At 33.6% G+C, this 23,341-nt stretch overlaps 5 protein-coding genes across 5 annotated transcripts; 3 read left to right on the top strand and 2 right to left on the bottom strand.

The window, feature by feature from the left end:
• The first annotated feature begins 747 nt into the window (after positions 1-747).
• LOC111504064 (transmembrane protein 59-like) lies at positions 748-3,316 on the top strand. Its single transcript, XM_023158546.2, has 4 exons — positions 748-1,108; positions 1,334-1,439; positions 1,492-1,571; positions 1,624-3,316. Exons 1-4 carry the CDS (start codon positions 983-985, stop codon positions 2,128-2,130), a joined length of 819 nt encoding a protein of 272 aa, XP_023014314.1. The 5' UTR covers positions 748-982; the 3' UTR covers positions 2,131-3,316.
• Positions 3,317-4,347: 1,031 nt separating this feature from the next.
• Positions 4,348-5,853, top strand: Mul1 (Mitochondrial E3 ubiquitin protein ligase 1). Its single transcript, XM_023158545.2, has 3 exons — positions 4,348-4,954; positions 5,063-5,544; positions 5,597-5,853. The coding sequence occupies exons 1-3, from the start codon at positions 4,534-4,536 to the stop codon at positions 5,714-5,716; spliced, it is 1,023 nt and encodes a 340-aa protein (XP_023014313.2). The 5' UTR covers positions 4,348-4,533; the 3' UTR covers positions 5,717-5,853.
• Ctu1 (Cytosolic thiouridylase subunit 1) lies at positions 5,734-8,016 on the bottom strand. The gene is made up of 5 exons (XM_023158544.2): positions 7,885-8,016; positions 7,482-7,832; positions 7,184-7,372; positions 6,916-7,120; positions 5,734-6,112 (listed from the first exon to the last, which is right to left on the bottom strand). The coding sequence occupies exons 1-5, from the start codon at positions 7,927-7,929 to the stop codon at positions 5,787-5,789; spliced, it is 1,116 nt and encodes a 371-aa protein (XP_023014312.2). The 5' UTR covers positions 7,930-8,016; the 3' UTR covers positions 5,734-5,786.
• A 782-nt stretch (positions 8,017-8,798) lies between these two features.
• Git (ARF GTPase-activating protein GIT1) lies at positions 8,799-22,457 on the top strand. Its single transcript, XM_023158542.2, has 13 exons — positions 8,799-8,983; positions 9,044-9,177; positions 9,233-9,342; positions 9,692-9,881; positions 9,934-10,064; positions 10,134-10,308; positions 10,396-10,468; positions 10,809-10,994; positions 11,282-11,382; positions 12,971-13,258; positions 15,793-15,945; positions 18,474-18,683; positions 18,733-22,457. Exons 1-13 carry the CDS (start codon positions 8,926-8,928, stop codon positions 18,928-18,930), a joined length of 2,007 nt encoding a protein of 668 aa, XP_023014310.1. The 5' UTR covers positions 8,799-8,925; the 3' UTR covers positions 18,931-22,457.
• On the bottom strand, positions 22,390-23,298 carry LOC111504061 (dynein axonemal light chain 4). The gene is made up of 3 exons (XM_023158543.2): positions 23,122-23,298; positions 22,747-22,830; positions 22,390-22,692 (listed from the first exon to the last, which is right to left on the bottom strand). Exons 1-3 carry the CDS (start codon positions 23,191-23,193, stop codon positions 22,531-22,533), a joined length of 318 nt encoding a protein of 105 aa, XP_023014311.1. The 5' UTR covers positions 23,194-23,298; the 3' UTR covers positions 22,390-22,530.
• Positions 23,299-23,341: the final 43 nt, after the last annotated feature.

Below are 23,341 nucleotides of genomic sequence, written 5' to 3'. Positions count from 1 at the left end.
AATTTTTTACGATGCATACAAAATTTACAAATTGAGCAACCTTAAGGTTTGAGCCGACCGTAATACTTACTCTACTGAGAATACGATCATAAAAGTATAAACTTCATTGATGATGAATCATCATTAATAATATTAGAAAAACCACCTTCAGTTTATACCTTTCAATCAATAATGATAATAATAATGAAAATCCTTAAAATCATCGAATACTTAAATTTTGACGACTGCAAGGACCATTAATCGATTTTTTTGGAGATTTTTTATTCTCTTTTTGAGATTGTGAAATGTCATTGAAAAAACTTTGATTACATCCACGGAAAATTAGTTTTGTTCAATATTAGAGAGGCCGTCTCTGTGAAAAATTGGAACTAAGGTCAATTTGCCACCAGAGACCGCTCGGAGTACGTTTTTTGGCGGGTCTAAGAATTCGGCACTTTCCATTTTGTTTTATGAAAAAATTGAAGTTCTATTCGTAATTCAAAGCAATTTTCATAGGTTTAAGGGAAAGGGAGAATGTGCTCGTTAATATCAAAACATTTCACCATTGAAGCGAATGCGTGTTTACATTTCAATGTGTTACCTCTACTGGCGAAAAGGTAAACTAACTTGACGCGGGCCATCTTTCAAAAATAAACATATTTTCCGTTCAGATTCTCACATGTGGGTGTTAGATAAATGAAGTTATTATATAACACAGTATTTCATTTTTCTAGAAGAAACTTTATTGAATTCTAAACAAATATGAGCTTGTTCTGTTTCAGTTACCTAGAGTCTAAAATCGATTCTTTTTGACATCTTCGTAGGAGTGTGTATTGACCTTAACTTGATTAGATTCTGAAATGTCATGAGCCCGACCTTGAATCAAAATCAAAATATTGATGGGAGTGATAACTGATTCATTTAATTTCGTTTAGGATTTTCATGCTAAAAAGCAGTAGTGTGACTTTTATGTAATTTCTCCCAGTTCAATTCTAAAGTGACCATGAAAGATTTGAGGGTTTTTGTAATATTTGTAGTTTTTGCGGATTATGCAGCTTCATCACCCTTTTGGGGGTCTGATCAGTGTGTGAATATTTGTAAGAGAACTACTTTACCAGCATTGGATTTGGTAAGAATTTTTTAAATTAAAGCACAAAACATATTCTGAATCTATCAACAGCAGTAGGTATACAGGATTCCTTAGGGCTCAGTTATGTGTCCTTACCTTTTTTGGTCTTTATATGAATGGTTTTTTCAATTGTGATACTGAGCACTGAAAAAAATGTTGTTATTCAAAGACAAGAAATACTTGAATGTATTATTGAAAAGTATTTCATTTTGTTTGATATTTCAGGATTACTATGAACAAGTGGTTTGCCAAAGAGGTTGCAAGTTTTTCAATATAATAAAACTGAAAGATGACTCAAAAATCAACACAACAAAAAAGGAATGTTTCATTTGTAAGTACACCATAGTTAAATACCTTCGTAGTAGTACTTTTTTCTTTTGAAGCTTGTGAAGAGACTTATATTGTGAAAGAGGAAAACAACATTTGCAAGACGGGCTGCAGCATTATGGCAAAAGAGCAAGAGGTAGACAGTGATAGTTCCCTTTTGGCACACTGATATCATTGTATTTTTGTAGAATTTGGTGTCAACGTTGATCCTGGAGACGGAGAACAGCATCGTTCTAGCAAGTCCTGAACGTGAAATCGAGTTTGACCTGTTCTCAGATCCCAGTATCAGGAATCAGCTGGAAATAGGTTTCAACGTGGACTATAAAATACCCGAAACACACATAAGAACCATGCCTATAGAGATAACGGAGGAAGAAATTCGAGTTAAGGAATCAGGTGACTGGTTGGACTGTGCATCTCGCAACTCAGGTATCCCCAGGTGGATATTGCTATCGGCTATTCTATCTGCCGTGTTGATAGCTCTGTGGCTAAGTTTCTCCTCTGAGAAACGGAACAGTACCGAAGAGGAAATCTCTGAAATTGATATACCCGACGATAAGCTAATCTTAGAACATGATGATTCTCCAGAGAAAGACCCTTGTTTGCTAGAGCAGGGACCTGTTCTCTTCGTGGAGAACATTAATTATCAACCCGAGGCGCCTCCTAAGTATACTTTGGAGAACGATAAAGTATAAGTTTTCAGGAAGCAATTTTTGGTTGACGTCGTTATTGCATTTTTTTGTTGTTACACTTTGTCGGACAAGACAATATTGAATTGATTGCAACTATTGGGACAATTTGAAACCATGATTACTTCGTCTCTCGAATTTTTGTAAAATTGCCCTGTTATTGTGATGTAAGTGTTGTAATTATCAAAATACTTTTTCCAAGCGATTCTTGCAAATTCGAATTGTGAGGATGTGTTTATCCTTCAGGAGTATCTTATCATGTTCAGAATATTTTTTTGAGGGCCAGATTCACCTTTATATACCCATTTTGTCTAGTAATTTAATTTGGTTTCTCAATTTTTCTTTACCAGCCCAGATAAGACATCCATAATTGAAGTCTCCAGGAATTTCTACTCCAACAACAAAATCAATTATTTTAGGCACTTTCTATTATACGCGTTTTTGTTCAGGTCTGTTTTCTCTAAACTTTGATTTCACAATTTTTTTAAATGAATGGCTGTTTCAACAGGGATTTTTTTCAGTTATGTTGGTTATATTGAATATGTCAGAATTGAATGTAGTGTTGCCAAACTGAGTGCCAGTTGTTGTAATTCTCAAAACCGGTTTTGGGGGAATCACCAATTTGTTTGAGATATCTGAAATTAAACGAGGTTTGGAGTTGGTTTTCAAAAAATTCGGCAAGATGTTATTAAAGATGAATGACAAAGGTACCTTAGTGCATTTAAGTTTTTTTGAATATGCGAATTGATATTGTAGATATTGATAAAGTTACGTCCCTGAAGTAGTCGACTATTGCTAGACAACAGATCATGAATTTTCAAGAGTTGAAATTCTTAGATACGGAATAAGTGTAGTATTTCAATGGAACCTTGAAGGTATAAATTATACACTCGACTCTTATTGAAAAATACTCAGTTTTTCATTTTCACATCATTTGGAATTCGTCACTTCCCACTGTTTTAAGTGTCCACGATGGGACTTGCATCTCCGGGAGCAAAAATTTTGTTTTGGCATCGAGCCATTGATATTTGTTTGGTTGTACAAACTGGTGGAGTTATTAATCAAGTTTTCACGCCTTGTGATACTGTTACATGATCTCAGTGTATGTTTCGTTACTTATTGTTTTTGTCACTTATATGTATTTGTTGTATGTATAGTGTGTAAGACAAGGAATATAATCTTTTTGCTGAAACGAATTTCCTTTATTTGGGGGTCAAGTTGAAAAAAAATGCTTCTTGACTATTGTGTATTTACTATTATCCACCTTGAAGCAGAATGTGTGTTGATTTACTATCAGGAGATTATGTATGAAATATTTAATATCTGATTTTCGGGTCATTCTCATCGACCGTGTATAAATATAAATTCACCTCAAGTACATAAGCAAAATATTTTCAATTAATCATATTTACGTAAAAATTGTAAGTGTTCAAAGGCGTTTCATTATTGGCTACACTGATACGTGACGAAGAAAACTGTAATAAGAATTTGTCAATGTCAACGTCATTGAAGGTCATATCGGAATCTAGGTCGTCAGTTTATTCCTTGCATGTGTTGGCTCAAAGTACATTTGTTGCAGTATTTTCCGTATATCATGCAAAGTCAAGCTTTACTATGCTCGGTGCAGTTCAAATGTTGATGTTACCGTAATTAGCTGAGTCAATCTTTCTAACGCCTGAAAATTACTGAAATTATTCAAATAAATCACACTCACCAAACACATAAATAGTCAAAACTGCAATTCAAGTAGAAAAAATAATGGATTTGATATTGAATTTTATCATATACTAAACTTTTCACTTCAAGGAAGTTACTTCAAGAAGGCTTAGATATAACCTTCACAGTGTAATTTCGGGTAATTGTAATTGTAAATAAGCTCTAAAAATCTGGTATAATTATCATTTTCAATAATACCACTTTTCAGTTACATATTTTTATACTGAATGTAATAGGATGGAGTCACAACATAACTTGAAAGTATTCATACCCCTAGGTTATTTAATTTTTCAGTAAGTCATACCTAGATTCAGTATTATGTTTTTTATAACTTCAGATATAAAGAACACTTCTTGAGTAGGTACAACTGAAATACAGATAATATGCTGATATGAAGTGAAATTTGATTAAAAAAAATGTTTCAGTTAAGAATTTACATTTGAGTAACTTGTTGACCGCAGATGGTTTTGAAAATAATAAAAACAAATGGAAAAAATTGGCAAGTGATATTGATGAACGAGGCCAAATTTTGACAAATAACAGAACAATTGTCAAAACATCAAACTTTCAAAAAATTTAGATGGTTATGTTATGAAATGGCTTTAACTAATCATTTGGGAATTTAACTGCTCTATAGCCGGGAGACAAAAATCATTCGAAAACACATTTCAAATTCCCGTTCAATCTCGAGCTATGGAGTACATAGCCGAATCCATTGCTCTCGGGATAGATTCCCTAATCCTCGTAGCTTGCATTAAACAGTATTACAAAAACAAAAATGCTATGGCGATGATACAGGGTGCTCCCTACTTGGAAATTGGCAAGGAACTGAAAGACATAGTCGGCACTCACCCCGACGGAAAGTTGTCTTATGTTTCGGTGAGGGGAATAGTAAAACCGCTAGGGAACCCCATAATAAGCAACAGCAATCCGAATGTTACCGGTGTAGTCCAGCTCTTGAGGATAAAGGAGCATGTGATTCAGAGAAGCACGACGGGCTTTTGGGCGGATTCGGAAAGGGTTATTCAGGAAGTGCACAATGTTATGCCCTTCGCCCTGGAAGTCAAGGGAATACAGATTGAAATTTGCGAGCCGCTTGCTGCGGATGTCTTAGGTTAGTATGCTATCTAGTTGCAGTAGAAACAGCCTGTTCCTCAGAAGTCGAAATCCATTTATTGAATTCAGATTAGGTCGGATAATGAAATGTTCAGCTGGTTTTTAGATATGGATGTGATCTCTGACAACTTCCACCCCACGGTGCCAAGCGTCGTTGACCACATTTGGAGCTTTTTTGCCGGTATTCGTCAACGGGGGGTACAGTCCACAGAGAAAATGCTCCGGAATGGAGTGACGATAACTGGTATAGGAGAACTAGTTCTGGGAAAAGATAGAACTCTAAAACTCCAGCCTCCGTCAAACGGTGCCCCCTTTTATCTAACAAACATGCAAGTTACGTCTCTGATTAAAAAACTGGAAGGCTCTAAAAAAAACTACAGGCTCCTGTGTATAATATTTGGAGCAATCGGTGTCGTCGTGGGGGGATTAATTCTGAGAAAATATTGGAAAATCAAGGCAGAAAAGAAAGAAGCCGCTGATCGAAAATTATTGTTGGAGGAATCAAGGAGAGAGAGGAGGAGGAGATTGAGGGATGAGGATTTGAGTGAAAATCAGATCTGCGTGGTGTGCAAGACCAATCCTAAAGAGGTTAGTTTAATCTAATTGAGACCATCTGATGATGAATAAATCATTGTTCCAGATCATTCTGTTACCGTGTGGCCATGTATGTCTATGCGAAGACTGCTCTGTGGATATTTCAGATCAGTGCCCCGTATGCCGAGCCAACATCGAGACAAAAAACGTAGCATATGTGATTTGACTTTTCAATCAAAAGCATTGAACGTTCAACAGCTCATTTATTTTGTAAATAGTATAAAAATGTATATAAATTATATTGTTAACTCCTCTAAAGACTTAACATTTGTTTGTGAAGGTTCCATACATTGTGCGCAAGAAGAGCATGTTTTATTTTTTACCCCCTTCTCCCTGTCGCATCCTTTAGAATTTGAGTTACAAGCTTTGTCTTTCTGTTGGTATTCCTGCAGTATCCTTTTGACTTTGCTGGATTTGCCAATGCCCAATTTCGGGAGACCCTTGTTCAAGCCCTCCAACAGGACACAGGCTTTGCACACTTCTTGTGAAGAGACGTAACCGCAACGAGAACAGTTTGAAAGAGTTGGCATATTGGCCGTTTCGTTGATTTTTATCGATTCCCCTGAAAAGAACGTAAATTGGTAAATGTTCATTTTTCCAATTAGCAACAGGTTTTCAATTAAATTCACAAAATAGCATGAATAAAATAAATGTATTCCCGAATTTAACATACAGTGTAAGCATGACATGTCAAAAAACACTTAAAACATTGTTAATTTTTTTAACTATAAAACTTTAATGCTGGACATAGATATTTCGGTGTCTTACTCCGAAACATCAATGTCCGCCAGTGAGGATGACAGTGTTCCATGCAAGTGCAATTTGTTACCAATCATTTAAAGTAGAACTTGACAGTGTGTCTGTCGTATAAGTGAAATTTTACCTCTTTCATACACTATATTGTGTAGCAATCCTGAGAGTAATATCTGATTCAACTCCAAAACGAATGTTTGGAGTACAAACTGAATAAGAAAAAAGTTCTTTTTGTATAATTCAATGTTAATATATACCAAAAATTGATCTCTCTTAAAAATATATCCTTTCCAATTCATATTAAAGGCTCTTTCGTTGTTTCTGTTGGCACTGCAGAAAAAATTAAACTAAAAATGAATGTGGTGTCTTATATGAATTTCAAAAAGATTAGTAATGCAACCTCCTTTTTTGTCATTAAGAATGTGCTTTGTTTGTAGTTTGTTTCATTCAACATATCATATCATATCTTTAAAAGAAGCTCCAAGTTTACGTCAGAATTATGAACGTCAGACAAAAATTTTCAAGTCCTAATAAAAAACCATTTCAAAACTAGCAAGAGCCAGAAAAACAAAATTTTACCAAACTGTTTAACCGAGCTAATAAATAAATTACCTGAATGGATGATATTCATTATCACCGAAGGATCAATTTTTTCTAGATCTTTAAGAAGTACTCTGGCATGGCCTCGGTAGGCATTGGGGGCAAAAATACATTCCGTTGAGAAGTAAACTAGTTTCTTGAAGTAGGCGTACATGACTATCTCTTTCTCGTAGCAGTATTTCAAGGGTTTAACTCTAGGAATGCCATCCCCACTGTCCTAAGAAAGAAAAATAGATTAAAAACTAGAATTATTATATTAATATTATTTGTTATCACTCACTGTAATAATAGAAGTACACCTACTCAATCTAGCAACGTCTCCTCTTAGGACATTCATCAAAACAGTTTCGGCTATGTCATCGGCATTGTGCCCAGTAGCTAAGTAGTCCACTTTGAGTAGGTTGGCACCTCTATCCAATGCTTGTCTTCGGAAAACTCCACAGAAAGTGCAGTTATTTTTTCTCCCAATCTGCAAGAGAAAAACAAAGTCCAATAAAACAGTAAAGATAAAATTAGCTTTGAAATATGAAAAATGTATGACGGTTATGTTTACTGAATGTTCATCGAAAAAAACTTACCTCTGCTACAATCTCATCCATGGTCCACCCGTAAAGATCTTTGTAAGACATTACTTTCAGAGGCATCTCGTAATCATCTCGGTTTTTCTTGACGGTCTCCAAACTATCATCGCGATAGCCTGTGATGCCTTCGTCGATCGATAAAAGTATCAATTTCAACTGGTAGTTGTACTTCTCGTTCAACAACTTTAGGATGTAAGCTAGGACGGTGGAGTCTTTTCCTCCGGAAGCGGCAACTGCTACAGTAGAGTTCGGGGTGAATAATTTTGCCTTCGTGATGGTGAAGTGAACTTCGTTCTCGAAGGCTTCGAAGAAACAGTCTTTGCACAATTTATCGCCAGTTTTTGGTCTCTGAAATTTTATGGTGTTGTATAGAAGTAATAAATGATTAACAAAGTCTTACTTTTAAGGTGGCGTTACGTCCACATTTTGTTGAACAAGAAGGCATGTCGAATAAAATTTCAAATCTTTTATTTAAAATATGTTTTACACAACATAACCTAAAATGAATTGAAACAAGAACACTGAACACAGAACAATAAAATTCAGAAACAAAGTGACATGAAACATGCATCAAAAGTGTCTAAGCCACTTCTTGGGACTTCGGAATTTATTTTTATCAAATGAAATATCGCATCCTGGCAAGGGCAATACTGTGATAATGAAGAAGCTTCAACTTATTGATTTTTGTAGCCCTTCTAGACTTTCGCATTGTATAAATTTGAGATTAATTTTCTAATTTGCCCTTATGTATACTTGAGCAAATACCCTATTATGTTTCATTTTTATTTCTAACCAACAGTAACAAACTAAATACCAAGACTAACGAAAAAGATGGAAGATGCAGTTGTAACAATATATTGTAATGAATCAAAGTTGATTTCATATGAATTACATATCGAATTGAAATTATCACATATGTATCAACTCAGGAGTTCGAAATCTCATTTCTAGAATTATCTTCACTTCTCTACATAACATTTTTTAGCCAATTCAGTTCATTCAGCAAAGAATAATTAAATTTTTATTGTAAAATAACGATAAAAATAAAAAAAATTGATTCCAGTGGCGCATTTGCTTTTTCAGCTGCAGGAAAACCCGGTAAAACCTGCAGCACCACATCGTCTGAAGATTTCGATTCATATTTTTAGTCAAACAAATCAAAGATATTTCAAATGGATCAATAGATGAATTATCGCTGAATGCGCATTACATATCGCTGAATGAACTCGCTTGCCTTCTGTCATTCAAATCAAAATAGAGCTTCAATCGCTGATCTTTGGTAGACGCGCTCATGACAACACGGACAGCTGACAGTGACGGCTGAAATCTGACATTTGAAATGGCGTGAAGTGTATTTTGTTGTGTTGATATTTTTGTTTTATTCAATTTATTATTTTATTTCGTTTTCTAACTGTTTGTTATTTATCTGTAATTTCTTAAAATGTCTCGTGCCAAATCTAGGCAGAATATCGAAGTGTGTGGTGATTGTGGAGCTGCGGGTGAGTCACTAATACAAAAGTAGAAATTAAGTCATTAACATCACTATTGAATAATTGCAGATGCTACATGGGCCTCCGTGAATAAGGGCATCTTATTATGCACCCAATGCTGCAGTATACATCGAAGTTTAGGAAGGCACATCTCCCAGGTCAAGTCACTGCTGAAAAGTAAATGGCATCCTAATCAGTTGAACGTATGCAGCATTTGCTTGATTAATTGGTGCAAATTGTTAAATTGACTGTTTTTAGATGGTTTATTCATTGAATAACAACGGAGCAAATAATATATGGGAACATACTCTGTTAGAGAACGGGTCGAAATTGATGAAAAAGAAACCCAATGCTAAAGATCCTTTAAGGTCAGTAACAATCACACAAGTTTGAATAAGATATTAGTTTCTACGTATTCTACAATTGCCGGAATTTTACATAATAGTTTGTCAGCAACACCAGTTTCTGCCTTATCATGATTGCTAGAGAGTTAGAGATTTGATTTGAGTGAAACGTTCATTAAAATTATTGTTAATTATATACAATAAAAATAGTCAAGGACCAAGGACAGATCGCTAAAGTTCACCTTTTGGACATAATCTGATAGATATGCATTAGACCACATTAAAACACTACCCCTAATATTGTAAAATATTATGTAAAACTCTTATAACACTCCAATTGCATCACAACTATTCAATTTAGTTGATTTTTCAGTGTCAAGAGGGAATATATAAAAGCCAAACACCAGCAGTGTGCTTTTGCCTTCAAGGAAAACTATGAAGACGGTCTTCTCAGTGTTGAAAATGAATTGGGCAAGCAGCTGCATGCTAGCGTTAGGACTCCTAATCTGGAAACCTCCTTTCGACTCTTAGCCTTGGGAGCAGACCCTAATTATTTTCATGACGTATTTAAGAATAAAAATATTTCAACTTTTGTACTGAATACTTGTATTTTAGGAGAAGGGATCTACTCCTCTTCATGTCGCCACCAAGTCTGATCAGAAATTGCAGGTCGAGCTGCTGCTGGTTTACGGCGCCGACCCTTCCTGTCCCGACAATCAAGGAAAAACTCCCATCGATTATGCAAAGTAGGTACTTCACGGACAGTCATCTTGTGACAGTTTTTGTTGATTTACTTACATTCACAATTTTTTTAGATATCTTGCCGATAAAGATTTGGTCAGTCGATTGATAGATAACCAGTACGAAGTGACAGACACTTTCAGTTATTATTTGGCCCTCCGTAAACCAGATCACAGCAACGATATTCATTTTTTCATACCGCAGACGGGATTCAAGTCGAATTCGGTGTCGTTAGCTAAGCTTCAAAAGGTAAACTGTATTTATGTCACGGCGTGTCTGTATCGGGAAATTTCTGCTCCCGAAAAATTTTAACAATGATTCAAAATTGTATTTTAGCTTAATAATAATGTGTTTGAAGAGCTTGCCATGGATGTGTTCGATGAAGTTGACAGGAGAGAAACTGAGGCCAGTAAGTATCCTTTTGAAAACTTTTTATATTGTGATATATGATGATCAATGGCTATGAGGCAACTGACTAAGTACTCTTATCCTTGCAGCAGTTACAAAATTGCAAAATATCTTTGACAACGTTATTTTTGTCCGTCTAGCAAACTGTTTCTTGTACATACCTAATTTCAATGATAACATAAAAAATGAAACATACATGTTCAATAGAGAGAATGAAAATCGATAACCATTCTTTCAAAGTCATTAATACTTTGAAACATTTTAATTTTTGTTGAACCATCATATACCCTTTTCTTGAATGCAACGAATGGTAAATATTACGATTATTATCCACACTCTAGCTTGGCTCAGTTGTGCAGATACTACGGACCTGAATGACGTACCTTTCCTGCCGGTAGACCAAACTTTATCGACGACAAGAAACCAAGGAAGACAGAAATTAGCCAGGTTCACTACTCCCGAGCTGAAAAGCTTGGTTTACGACATTCTGGTGGATACTCAGAGGAGGCAGATGGTATCAGACAAAGGTATTTATGAAAGGATTGTTGTTCGGAGGCATACCAAATTCATTGTAAATTAATGTAATGGAAACGGATTTTCAATATTTTTGCAAATAGAAAAAATACAGCAAAAAATAGGATTTCGAATTTCGGATTTCCTCGTATATCTTTATAACCAAAAGAACTAGATTTTTTGGTGATTGATAATAGGCAAATGTCCCACAATTTAACCAACCTTCTCACGAAATCCACACTCATAGAATCGAATTTGAATAGCCCACTATAATAAATATGTAATTTTTTCAACATCGAAGGTGTCCTGCAACCCAGAGAGACCTCTACCATAGATGACGATCCCTTGTATGATTCGGTTCCATCAGATGACGACGACTATGCCATGGTTCCCGAAGACGAGGTAATAATAATTATTTATTTATTCGTTATTTCATAATGAATATACAGTTTATTCATCAAAACTATATATGAAACCAATTACAGTTAGATTTAATGAACAAATAAGAAAATACAACTTTTCAATCTACTGAAGATATTACAATATTAATAACAATTTATTTTTCCAAGAAACAAACAATGTTTATAGCAGGAAAAAAAGCAATATTTAAAAAAAACTAACTATAACATAACTAAATATGAACAGAGCACACAAAAAAAGATAAACCAGAACTGAAACTTGAGAAAAATATTAATATACATACATATACACATGTATACATACATGTATGTTTGAACATTATTATCCACATGAACATAAATGTATTGGTCAGATAATATATCTATACTGTAACAATTTAAAGAATTTACTGTCTTAAACAAATTTATTTCCAACAATATTTCACTACCGCAAATTAATATATTTACAACACTTAGCAACTAACGCCTAATTTATTTCCATTATTTGAATTCCTTGTTTAACCGTTCGATTCACTTTCTGAACTCCACTGCCCTCTTGGGACGAGAAGCCGGCCTTTCATATCGGTAGGGATCGTTCTAGAATTCTGTACTCGTTTCGGTACTAACGGTAATAACAAGATTAAGGCATCCCAATAACCCCAAACACAACCCTCTAAATCCTCTGCTTTATCAACTCACTGCTATTATCCCTAAGACAGGGCCAACAAAAAAGTTTTTTTCGTTTAATGAAGCCGGTTAACCAATCGCATTCATCGTACCAACTAATATTAAATCCTCGATTTTGTCGATTATCTGACGCTTTAATTGAAATCAAATTTGGTTGAGGCCTTCCCAGAGTTTTAATAATGTAAAATTCATTATCATAAGATAAAGACTTAGAATTATTTGTCATCAACCAATCGACTATATCGTCAGATTTTTTAATTTCGTCCAACTTATCCATAATAAATGGAAAAAAAAATTACCGAAAAGTGAAAACCTGAAAACACCTTGAAATTGAAAGAAAGCACTTCAAAAACACATTAAAAATATTACCAAAAAGCACTGCTATAATGAAATACTGCCTATTTTATACACAAATATCAAATATTATCAAGAAAAACCAAAACGATTTACTGAAATATTTTCCAGTCTCGGTCCGTCACGGCATATCCCGTCCGTATAATTAAATCAAAAACAAACGCAGTCGTACACTAACGAAGATCAACTGGAGGCTAGCCTCCTCTAACGCTATAATTTCTGCAACTAAAATTACAAATCGGGACGTATGTCGCTGGCTGGATCGGTCTCGCGGGGCTTGTGTTTTTTAAAGCGGTCGGAGGCTTATAATTATTTGTCAATATCTTTTAATTTGTTGCGATGAATAGCCTCAAATTGTATGGGGAGGCTAAGCCTCCCTTGCCTCCTCTGACGAGCTGCCGCTTGTAATCAACCAAATTTGTTGTTTTTTTTTCAATAAATTGCTACGTGAAGAAAATTGTAGGTGTTTCAATAGTTTTTTTTTCAACAAACAGAAAGATCTCATATCTATCTTCAGTGTGGTTTGTAATTTTCCTTAAAATCTCTTCCAGACCTCAGAGTCTCCCAAGTCGGAAAAACCGTCGGCGAACAACAAAGATAGTGTAGTGTCTTTAGACAGTATCAGCAAAACTAATGTCATTCTGGAGCAGTTAACGAAGCAATTGAAAAACTCGGACAACACCATCACAGATTTGCGAGCGGAGGTCATCAAGTTGAGGCAGTGCGTAAAGGCTCTGCAGACGGAAAATTTGGAACTCAAGGGACGATTGTCGCAGAGCAAAACAACGACAAGATTGAATGGCGATAACGGATTCGATTCGTTGGAATTCATTTCAGAGGTATTAAGAAATTCTTTGTCTTTTAGAAAAGTCAAACAAAGCTTGGTCAGCGGTAAATTGCAAGCCCATGCTGAATTTTTAAGGTGTCATATGATTTCTCTTGAAAATGTATGCTTTTTATACATGAATTAATCAAGGTATATTTTATTGTAGAATGAACAAAAATTTTATTGACAAAGCTTGAACTATTATGTTATCACATCAAAATAAATGGTAGATATAGACAGACATATAGATGTATACAATTATATACATACAGGGTGGGCCATCGAAAGCTTGACATGGAGGTTTTGGATACTAAGGCGAAGATGGAATCCCTGATAAATTACTGAAACATATAGCACATGAGATTCGTGAGCCTTTATCACATATAATTAATCTATGTTTTTCAACGGGTATTTTTCCAGATAATTTAAAAATAGCATATGTGAGAGCTATATATAAAAAAGGCCAAAAAAGTGAGCTCAACAACTACAGACCTATTGCACTTCTTCCCAATATCAGTAAAGTTTTTGAAAATGTATGTACATGAAATTAATAACCTTTCTGGAAGGTAATAATCTTCTGTCTGTCTGGAAAAAGAAATCAACCATTAGAGCAACCTATCAGGCTTTATGTAACATAATAAGTTCCATCAACAAAAATAAAATTACAACAGCTGTTAATTTGGACCTGTCAAAAGCCTTCGATAGTGTTGAGTATGAAATATTGCGTGTCAAGTTGTCAAATTATGGTTTTTATTAATTTGAGAGGTTTGCCTCTCAAATTAATAAAATCATATCTAGAAAATAGAAGGCAGTGCGTGATTCAAAGGGATCAAATAAACGGCGAACTAATAACATCAATTAAAGTGAAAATAATCAGAGGGGTACCCCAAGGGTCAATCTTGGGTCCTTTACTCTATATATTATATACTAAAAACGTATCAGACGCTGTGAATGAATTTATGGTGCAATATGCTGATGATTGCTCTGTGATTTTTAGTTCAGATGATGCTTTTTCTGAAAAAACCAATATCTTCTCCTCTCTGAACCTGCTAGAAGACTACTTTTCAGCCCATAATCTGAAATTGAATACCAATAAAACGCATGCCATAACGTTTACACGAAATGGTACTAGTAGTGTTTGTAATCTCAGTAATGGATCAACAACATTGGAATCTTCTCCTCAATTTTCTTTTCTGGGCTTAACAATTGACTCAAAATTGAACTAGAAGAGTCATATAAATAATATTGCAACAACTTTATCAATATACTGTTTTGCTTTGAAAGTCATATCACAAAATATTTCTCAAAATGCAGCACTACTGGCATACTATGGATACGTTGAAAGTCGCATTAGATATGGTATCATCCTTTGGAGAATGTCTGGGGACACTCAGCGAATATTCAATCTACAAAAACAATGTTTGAGAAAAATTTTCCTAGACCTAGAACAGAGAGTTGCAGGGAAATATTTATTGAAAAGAGAATTCTTACTCTCACAAGTATGTTTGTGTTATTTTTGTTAAAGAAAACATGTCATTATTTGAAATTTTTGATAGGAATCACTCTCATAATACCCGCAATAAAAACAGTCTTCTCAACTTAATGACACGTTTTTCTTTTGTACAGAAAAATGTTCCTTTGTCTATGATTAATATTCATAACAAAATACCTGATTCCATCAAAAACTTGCCTGTTAGAAAAATGAAAAAGGAACTAAAAATCATGCTTTTATGCTTTTTATTATAGAATAACTAAAAAATTAACAAAAAAGTTGCGTAGGAAACAAATTAAAGAACTCTTTAAATACGTCAAAATTTTTAAAAATGTACACCATTTCCTTATTAAAATTCCATGGGTTTTTCACCTCTCTGCTCAGGGGTTGAAGTGACGGGGAAAAAATGTCCCCCTCCCAATAAAAATCGACCTGCCTGAGCGTTTTTTCGGATTTGCAAGATTAGTACCCAAAACCTCCATGTCAAGTTTTCGATGGCCCACCCTGTATATGCGCTGTATGTTAAAAATGATGTGAATTTTCATTTTTCTCAAAAAATGTTGATTTATTCATCAATTTCTATTCTGTCCCCTCAAAAATAGCTCCCCTCAGATATAATACGCTTTTTTCCAATCCTTAAAGTAGTTCTGATATGCACATTTTGGTATGTCCTTGAACTTTCTCGGTGATTCCGTTTGTATCCTCTCAATCGTCACAGAACGCTGTTCTTTCATGGGTCTTTTCAATTTTGTGAACAGAAGAAAGTCGCAAGGCAACAAATCTGGTGCATACAGTGACTGAAGCATGATTACGGTGTTATTTTTGTCAAAAAAATTAGGAACAAGCAATCATTAGTGTGTAAGTGCATTAGTGTTTCTTAATTCCATGTTTTACACAAAATTTGATGGCAAGATCAGTTTTTTTCGACAGCAGAATATCTCCAATCCTCTCCTCATTATTTTTAGAACTACTGAGAAAAGTGTAAACATTTAATTTTTTTCTGGAGTAGTCCAGAACGTTTTAGTAAATTCAGCATTACAATATTGTCATTTTAGAATCAGGCTGGGAATATGGACTCATTGACAAACGGACTGATACTGGACGAATTGGATTTCAAGCAGAACAAGAGGATACAAAGGCCTTCCAGTATGTACGAAACTAGAGAAGGACTAGGGAAAGTGCCGCATTGGCATGCCATGAAAAATCAGGTATTTAATGGGAATGATTTTCAAGAATAGTCGTTCACTGTTTGAAAGTAATTTTTAAATAATTCAAACTTGAGCAAAGAAAGAAGTGAATATATTTTTTATAGATGATATAGATGATGATATTAAAAAAGAAAGTGATTCTTTATTTTATTTTTTAGAAAGACATCCTAATATACAGGGTGTTTCTAAATGTAAATATACGAGGAAATTATTTTTTGGACGATTCTGAGAGGAAAACTCATAAATTTGTAAACTGAAAAGCTTTGTTTATGATTCTGTTTCTTATTTTTAGTGTTTCTCACGAAACATGCATATCGATTTCGGAGCTTTGCACATAGAAAGAAGAAACTGCACCCGTTGGTGATAATTTCTTGTTGAGTCGAATAACTTTTTTTGAAAACTTCAGAACATTGAACTAAATCTTGTTTTTCAAACATTTTAAAGATTACCTACCCCTCCTGTAAAATGCAGACGTCGTATCACATTGCGTGTAAAAATAGTACATGATTTTGACTCTGCAAAAGTAGATAAACTTTTCGAATATATTTCGGTTTGACTTTGAGCTTTTCCTGGCTTTATCAAGAAAATAGTTTTTTCAGGTGGAGTTTGAGCAGTAAGAAGTAAGAGTAAGTCTACATCTTCACCAACAACAATAGTTGTATTTGTCAAATTAAATTGCTCTATAGTTGTTTCAATAATCAGTACGTCGGCATCGTTATTAGCCTGTTTAACCAATATATTTTCGCCAATAAACTTATCCTTCAACATTGAAATGAACCGAGATTACCGATTACAACTTTTTGACTCGTCGTATCTCAGACACGGTGGCTTTAAGAAAAAAAAGTATTGATACATTTTTTGTAGATAATTTTATGATCTACAATTTTTATTTGAAGTTATTATATGATAAAACTTATCGTTTTCCTGAAAATCGCGAAAAACCAATTTTTTTCGAGATTATTGACCTTTGACCTCGAATAAATTTTTTTCCAGGCATCGCAATCATTCGGAATTTTAAAATCTTATTTTCAACTATGTTTTGAACAATTACACGCGTTTGCAGCTTGTTGTAAATTTATGTACCTTCACTCTTATTTTTAGTCTAATTTGACCGGACTATTACCCCTTAAGCTATTCTTAGTTGGAATTTGTAATTCAGAACCTTATCTGATTTTATTTTAATTATAGAGTCAGAGTCAGAAAAGCTTTATTGTCATAAAAGTTAAGGTTTTGTTGACAAAGCAGGCTAAGAACTAAAACAATCTGAAACATTAACATAAAGGTCAAGAATTTAAAACGAGATATTAATATGGCTCAAGCACACTTCAAAAAGTCTATGGTAAAAGTCTGTGATAAAAATTTTTATAATTTGCGAAGCCATCCAAAAAAAAATCCTCAATACTATAAATAAGCTTTATCTAGCAGAAGTTTTTTTTACTCTTTTTCGAAACTGTTTGTAGCATGTTAATTTACTGATTGAAATATTTTTTGCTATTATAAAGAATCGAATTTTTAATTTGAATGAAGGAATATTGAATGTGAGACGAATGGCATAACTTTCAGTTGAGTTCGAGATGTTATCTTTGTGCTTTTTGTTGCGTTAGGCAGACTGTTTCTGAAATGAAGAGACTGTAGACTGTTAAAATGTGATGAGTTAAAAAAAGGGGTTTACAGGAATCTTAGACTCTAGCTCTGGACATGAATCTTACTGCTTTTTTTTGAATTGTGAAAACTTGACTCATTAAGTTTTGACAGCTGCTCCCCCAGAAACTAACTCCGTACCACAAGTGGGATTCGAAAAGTGCAACGTATGCTTTTCTAGTAGAGCGATAGTCCAAAGAGTTAGAGATAGACCTTATCGCATAACAACTTGAGGATACTTTTTTGCATAGTATAATAATATGCATTCCAAATTTTAATTTGTTGTCTATGTTGAGGCTTGAAAATTTGTTCTCTAGTTTATGATCAATGATGTGTTCTTCAAGAATTATATGGTCCAGGTTACATTTAAAGGACATTATATTAGTCTTTGATATATTGAAAGATAATAAATTTTCATCACACCATTGTTTAACTTTGCCTATATCATGCTCTACCCTAATTTTTAGTGCATCAGTGCTTTTTCCATGTCAAAGTATAGACGTATAATTTAACATTGTAATCTATACTTTAAATGGGCTTGCCCGTGAATAAATAAATCACTAAAACTTGTGTAGAGTCTGTTTTTGTTCTTCAAAACAGGGCATTGAAATTCCTGTTCGTGGTAAGCAGACGAGGTTCTTGTAATCCCTTCATTGTGGCCAAACACAGTTTTGCCATTACATGCGTTTCCGGGTTTATTAGCCATGGTCTGCAGGTTTCCTCCGCTACTACTATCAAATATTTTGGGTTTTCTGTCGACCAATACTGTATCTTGGAATTATCTTTCAATAGGCACCTAAATTTTGCATCAAAACAAATCGAAATAGTCCTATACAATATTGAATTCAAAAGTATTGTTTTTGTGTCATAGTTTCCTCTTATTCCAGGCAAAACAAAGCGAGTCTGGAAGAAACGTAACTCAAAGCCTGTACAGCATGTCCCAGAACAGGGAGACCATCCTTCAATGTACCGAGCAAATAACCAGGACGATTCAACAGTTGTGCAGGAGCATCCAAGAACCGGACAAAGAAGAATGCGCAGCTAGCGCAGAGAAAGTAAAGTCGTCCATCGTGAAGTTGGCCTCCTTTTTGCCGAAAGTAAGTTGGGACTTGGTCACTTTTTCCCTCATTGATGTGTACATTTTAGGAGACTGAAAGCGAGAGGATGAAACTGATGCTGGAGCTGGTTTCTAGGCTCCAACCGGAATGTTTAGCGCTTCAAGTGTCGCAGCAGAACGGCGACATGAAATCGACGGAAGTTCATTTTGGAAACGTCAGGGATATAGCGTTTCACCTTGCCAAGTTCACGAAGGACATCGTAACGAAGTACTCCTTGAGCCAATAGCCGTCCTTGTAGGGGGGTTTCTGCCGATCTTCATATTCCAAGTTGACCTTTTTTTAATGTTACGAAAACACGGGATCAAGCTTAGTTTTAACCTAGGTTGAACAAGATCGAATTCTTCGTTGTTCGGGAGTGATTTTAGAATTGTTTATTTTGTAGAAAATCGATAAAACTCTGTTGCGGCTTATCTTCGTTATTACGAGGCTTTGTCAAAAGTCTTCGATATTGATTTTGATGACTTTGTCGGGGATCACTACGAAACTTAATTTTACTCCATAACTCCGATAATTTTCTATAAAATTCGAATTTTATTTCGGAATTATCACCTAGAATTCTCAGCTGGGATTTTTGACATATTGAAATTTTGTTTTTTTTCTCCAAATTCCAACTTTTATCTCAGAATGTAGACTTTTATAATCTTTATAATTTTTTTTTTTTTTTATCAACTCATTTTTGGAATTTTTCGCTAGGATACAAATTCTATCTCAAAATTCCAATCTCAAATTCAGGATTCTGGTTTTTATCAGGGAATTCCATGTTTTAATATGAATTTCAGCTCATTGTATATATTTTATTTCAAATTTAATAATGTTGGAGTCGAAATTTAAAAATTTTTCATTTATTATGGAATTCGGAATTTTAATATGCAATTTTGTCTTTTATCAAATTTTGATCTTTATTTGTAAATTTCAATTTTCATCCTAAAATTCCAATTTTATACTATACTTTCTGACTTATATCCCATTATTATGGCATTCAATGAGGAATTCCCTTTTTTAATATAATAATAATAATATTGTCAATGTGGAATTGCTTCTATCATATTGGAATTTTTATTTGGAAATTTCAATTTTTTTTATCAAAATTACAATTTTATACTGGACATTCTGACTTATATCCCATAATTATTACATTCAATAAGGAATTTATTCCCATTTTTAATATGATAATAATAATATTTTCAATGTGGAATTGCTTCTTTCATCATCTTGGAATTTTTATATTTGTAAGTTTCAAATTTCACCTTAAAACTCCAATTTTATCTCAAAATTCCAATTTTATAATGGACATTCTGACTTTTATATCCCATAATCATGAATTCAATGAGGATATCATTCCTGTTTTTAATATAATTATAATATTTTCAATGTGGAATTGCTTCTGTCATCATCTTGGAATTTGTATTTGTGAATTTTAAATTTTATCCTAAAACTCCAATTTTATCTCAAAATTCCAATTTTATAATGGACATTCTGACTTTTATCCCATAATCATGAATTCAATGAGGATATCATTCCTGTTTTTAATATAATTATAATATTTTCAATGTGGAATTGCTTCTGTCATCATCTTGGAATTTGTATTTGTGAATTTCAAATTTTATCTTAAAACTCCAATTTTATCTCAAAATTCCAATTTTTTACTGGACATTCTGATTTATATCCCATTATTATGACATTCACTGAGGAATTCGTTCCCGTTTTTAATATAATAATAATATTTTCAATGTGGAATTGCTTTTTTCATCATCTTGGAATTTGTATTTGTGAATTTTAAATTTTATCTTAAAACTCCAATTTTATCTCAAAATTCAAATTTTATACTGGACATCTTGACTTATATCCCATAATTATGACATTCAATGAGGATTTCCCGTTTCAAATATAATAATAATATTTTCAATGTGAAGTTGCTTCTTTTATCATCTTGGAATTTGTATTTGTGAATTTTGAATTTTATCCTAAAACTCCAATTTTATCTCAAAATTCCAATTTTTTACTGGACATTCTGATTTATATCCCATTATTATGACATTCAATGAGGAATTCATTCCCGTTTTTAATATAATAATAATATTTTCAATGTGGAATTGCTTCTTTTATCTTCTTGGAATTTGTATTTGTGAAATTTAAATTTTATCTTAAAACTCCAATTTTATCTCAAAATTCATATTTTATACTGGACATCCTGACTCATATCCCATAATTATGGCATTCATTTTTTTTAATTCTCGACGCGCGTTTCGCTGAGTTAGTATCATCAGTAGATGATTGTTCCTGATGATGCCAACTTGGTTCGCGAAACGCACGTCGAGCGACATCATTTTTTTCTGGTTGAGGAAAAGTTATTTCAATAGATTGAATTTTGACTTTTCATGCAATTTTCTTTTTTTTAAATTTGTGAATTCCAATTTTTTATCACCTTTTAATAGCTCGAAATTATGACATTCAATATGGAATTGTAACTTTCATATGAATCTCAGTATGAAAATTCTACATTTGGAGTCTTCTTTTATTTGCGAATTTCAATTGGCAATTGAAAAAATTCAGTTGAAAACTTGAAATTCTGACATTTGCTGCGGAATTTAGAAGTTTTTCAAGGATATCACTTTTATTTTAAAATGAAATGTATTATTTTCAAATAGAAATCTTGTCTCGAGACTATATTTATCCCACTTCAGTCAGAATTCTAAATCTGATCTGTTTAGAGTTTATCAAGTTTTTAATATGCTTTGAAACTTTTTAGGGAAAATACGAATATGACTCCCAATTTTTCTTCACTCAACGTTCACAACGAAAAACATGAATAATGTCCGTAAAAAGTGAGCATATTTTCAGTAAAATTTTTGTAAATTCTAAGCTACCAATCCCAATCGAATCTGAGTTAGAAAAACTAAAAATTTATTTTCAATAAGATATTTAGATGTGAAATATTCCTTGTATTTTGTAATTTTTAATAACACTAGACTAGATAGGTTTCATGGACTGTGCAATTACTGAAATAACAATCTTTCGTTTCTTTAATTTGGTTTATCGAAAAAAACATAACGGGACGGTCGGCTTTATTGGGCAAGCAAGTGGAACTGTTGAATTTTTTTCAATTCTGTCGATGATCTCAAATGCCGTTCAATCATCCTGAAGAGTTCGTAAGCCGCAGTATTTCCATCAAGTTCAGTTTCTACTCAAATGCTAACGAAAGATGAAGTATTGATTGAAAACATGAAAATCGAATTAACATTAATTTTATTATTCTTCTTTGGCTTAAAAATAAGTTATATTCGACACAGTTGCATCGACTCACACTGTATACCTTATTTAGAGAGATTATATCATGATGTAGCACTATATTTTTCAACAATTTGAAGTATTTTTGCAGTGCAAAAGTGAGAACAAATGTTGAACAAGTCTAATCAAGTCCAAAATTATGCTAGAATTTTTAACCCAACTATATTTGATACTGAAAGCTCCTATTTCAAGGAAAGTTGATGAAGAAGCATACAGGGTGTACAATTCCACCAAAACCTGTACCTCGTTTCCAAACTCTCGACATTCAGTACACCCTGTATACAGTGCCGTCGTACATTCAGTATTTGTACTAAATCTTTCTAAACCCTGTATTTCAAATTGACTGAGTTCTGCTAAGTTAGAACACTCTTAGTATACTAATGAAGAGCTTTATAAATATTTTAAATTATGTTTTATATACTATATTCTATAGTTATACAAAAAAATAAAGTATATTGTTATTCACGTGACTAGTTTGATTTTTCTGGCCTACTGAGCATATAAAAAGAACAGATTTAGGAAAATTGGGAGCCGAACCTCAACACTTCCATATGCAGATGGCCAGGTTTCCGCCGAAGAACATGTAGAGGAGATTTGAACATTCGTAGGATATTTCGAAGCCGAAACCTTCTCCTACCACAACGTGGAAGGGGGGGCCGAATTTTTTGTCCATTTCTTCTTTTATCATTCTCGCTGCTGCCTAGAACACGGTTAGGAGTAGTCGACTTTTATTGCAATGTTGTGAAAGAGTTACCTCGTTATTCGAAGAGAACTTTTCACAAGCCGTTACGACCAGTTCCATTGATTCCGTTTTGATTTCCTCTGGCATGTCTGAATGCTAGAAAAAGTTTGTCAAGTACAAAAATCATTAAAATAAAAACATGTTTCATAGATGTAGGATTATATCTTTCTTTGTTATAAATATTCAAGACATTCTTATCTTGTAATTATAAATAATTTCCGCCTCAATCAAAATGTATACAAATATAGGGAAACAATCCATTTATTATGCTGGAATTTACCACACTGGCCAATATTACTTAAAGATAAATACAATCTGTCAGACCAGTACCCCCTATTCTTGTCACAAAACTTCCAATCAATATCTCTACAACTAAGAGTGACTCACCCTTATAAGAGGGTAGGTGTGAACAACTTTCTTATGTTCATCAGTTTTTTCCTTTACTTCACCCTCTGCCATCAAGTATTTCAATTAAATTCTGTAGATTGAATTAATAATTCCAAGTTTGTATCTACGCGCGAATATTTGTTTATTGACAAAACTGATGTCAACAAATTGAATTTGACGGTGTTGTCAGGTGGGAATGATTGCGCAAATGTTGCCAATA

Source organism: Leptinotarsa decemlineata, unplaced genomic scaffold (genome assembly GCF_025532065.1).
Source record: "Leptinotarsa decemlineata unplaced genomic scaffold, Ldec_3_MD MMD2_P_RNA_scaffold_12, whole genome shotgun sequence".
In the NCBI taxonomy this organism is placed as follows: Eukaryota; Metazoa; Arthropoda; class Insecta; order Coleoptera; family Chrysomelidae; genus Leptinotarsa; species Leptinotarsa decemlineata.
Note: the sequence above shows the minus strand (reverse complement) of the source record. Positions and strands in the feature narration are given on the sequence as shown.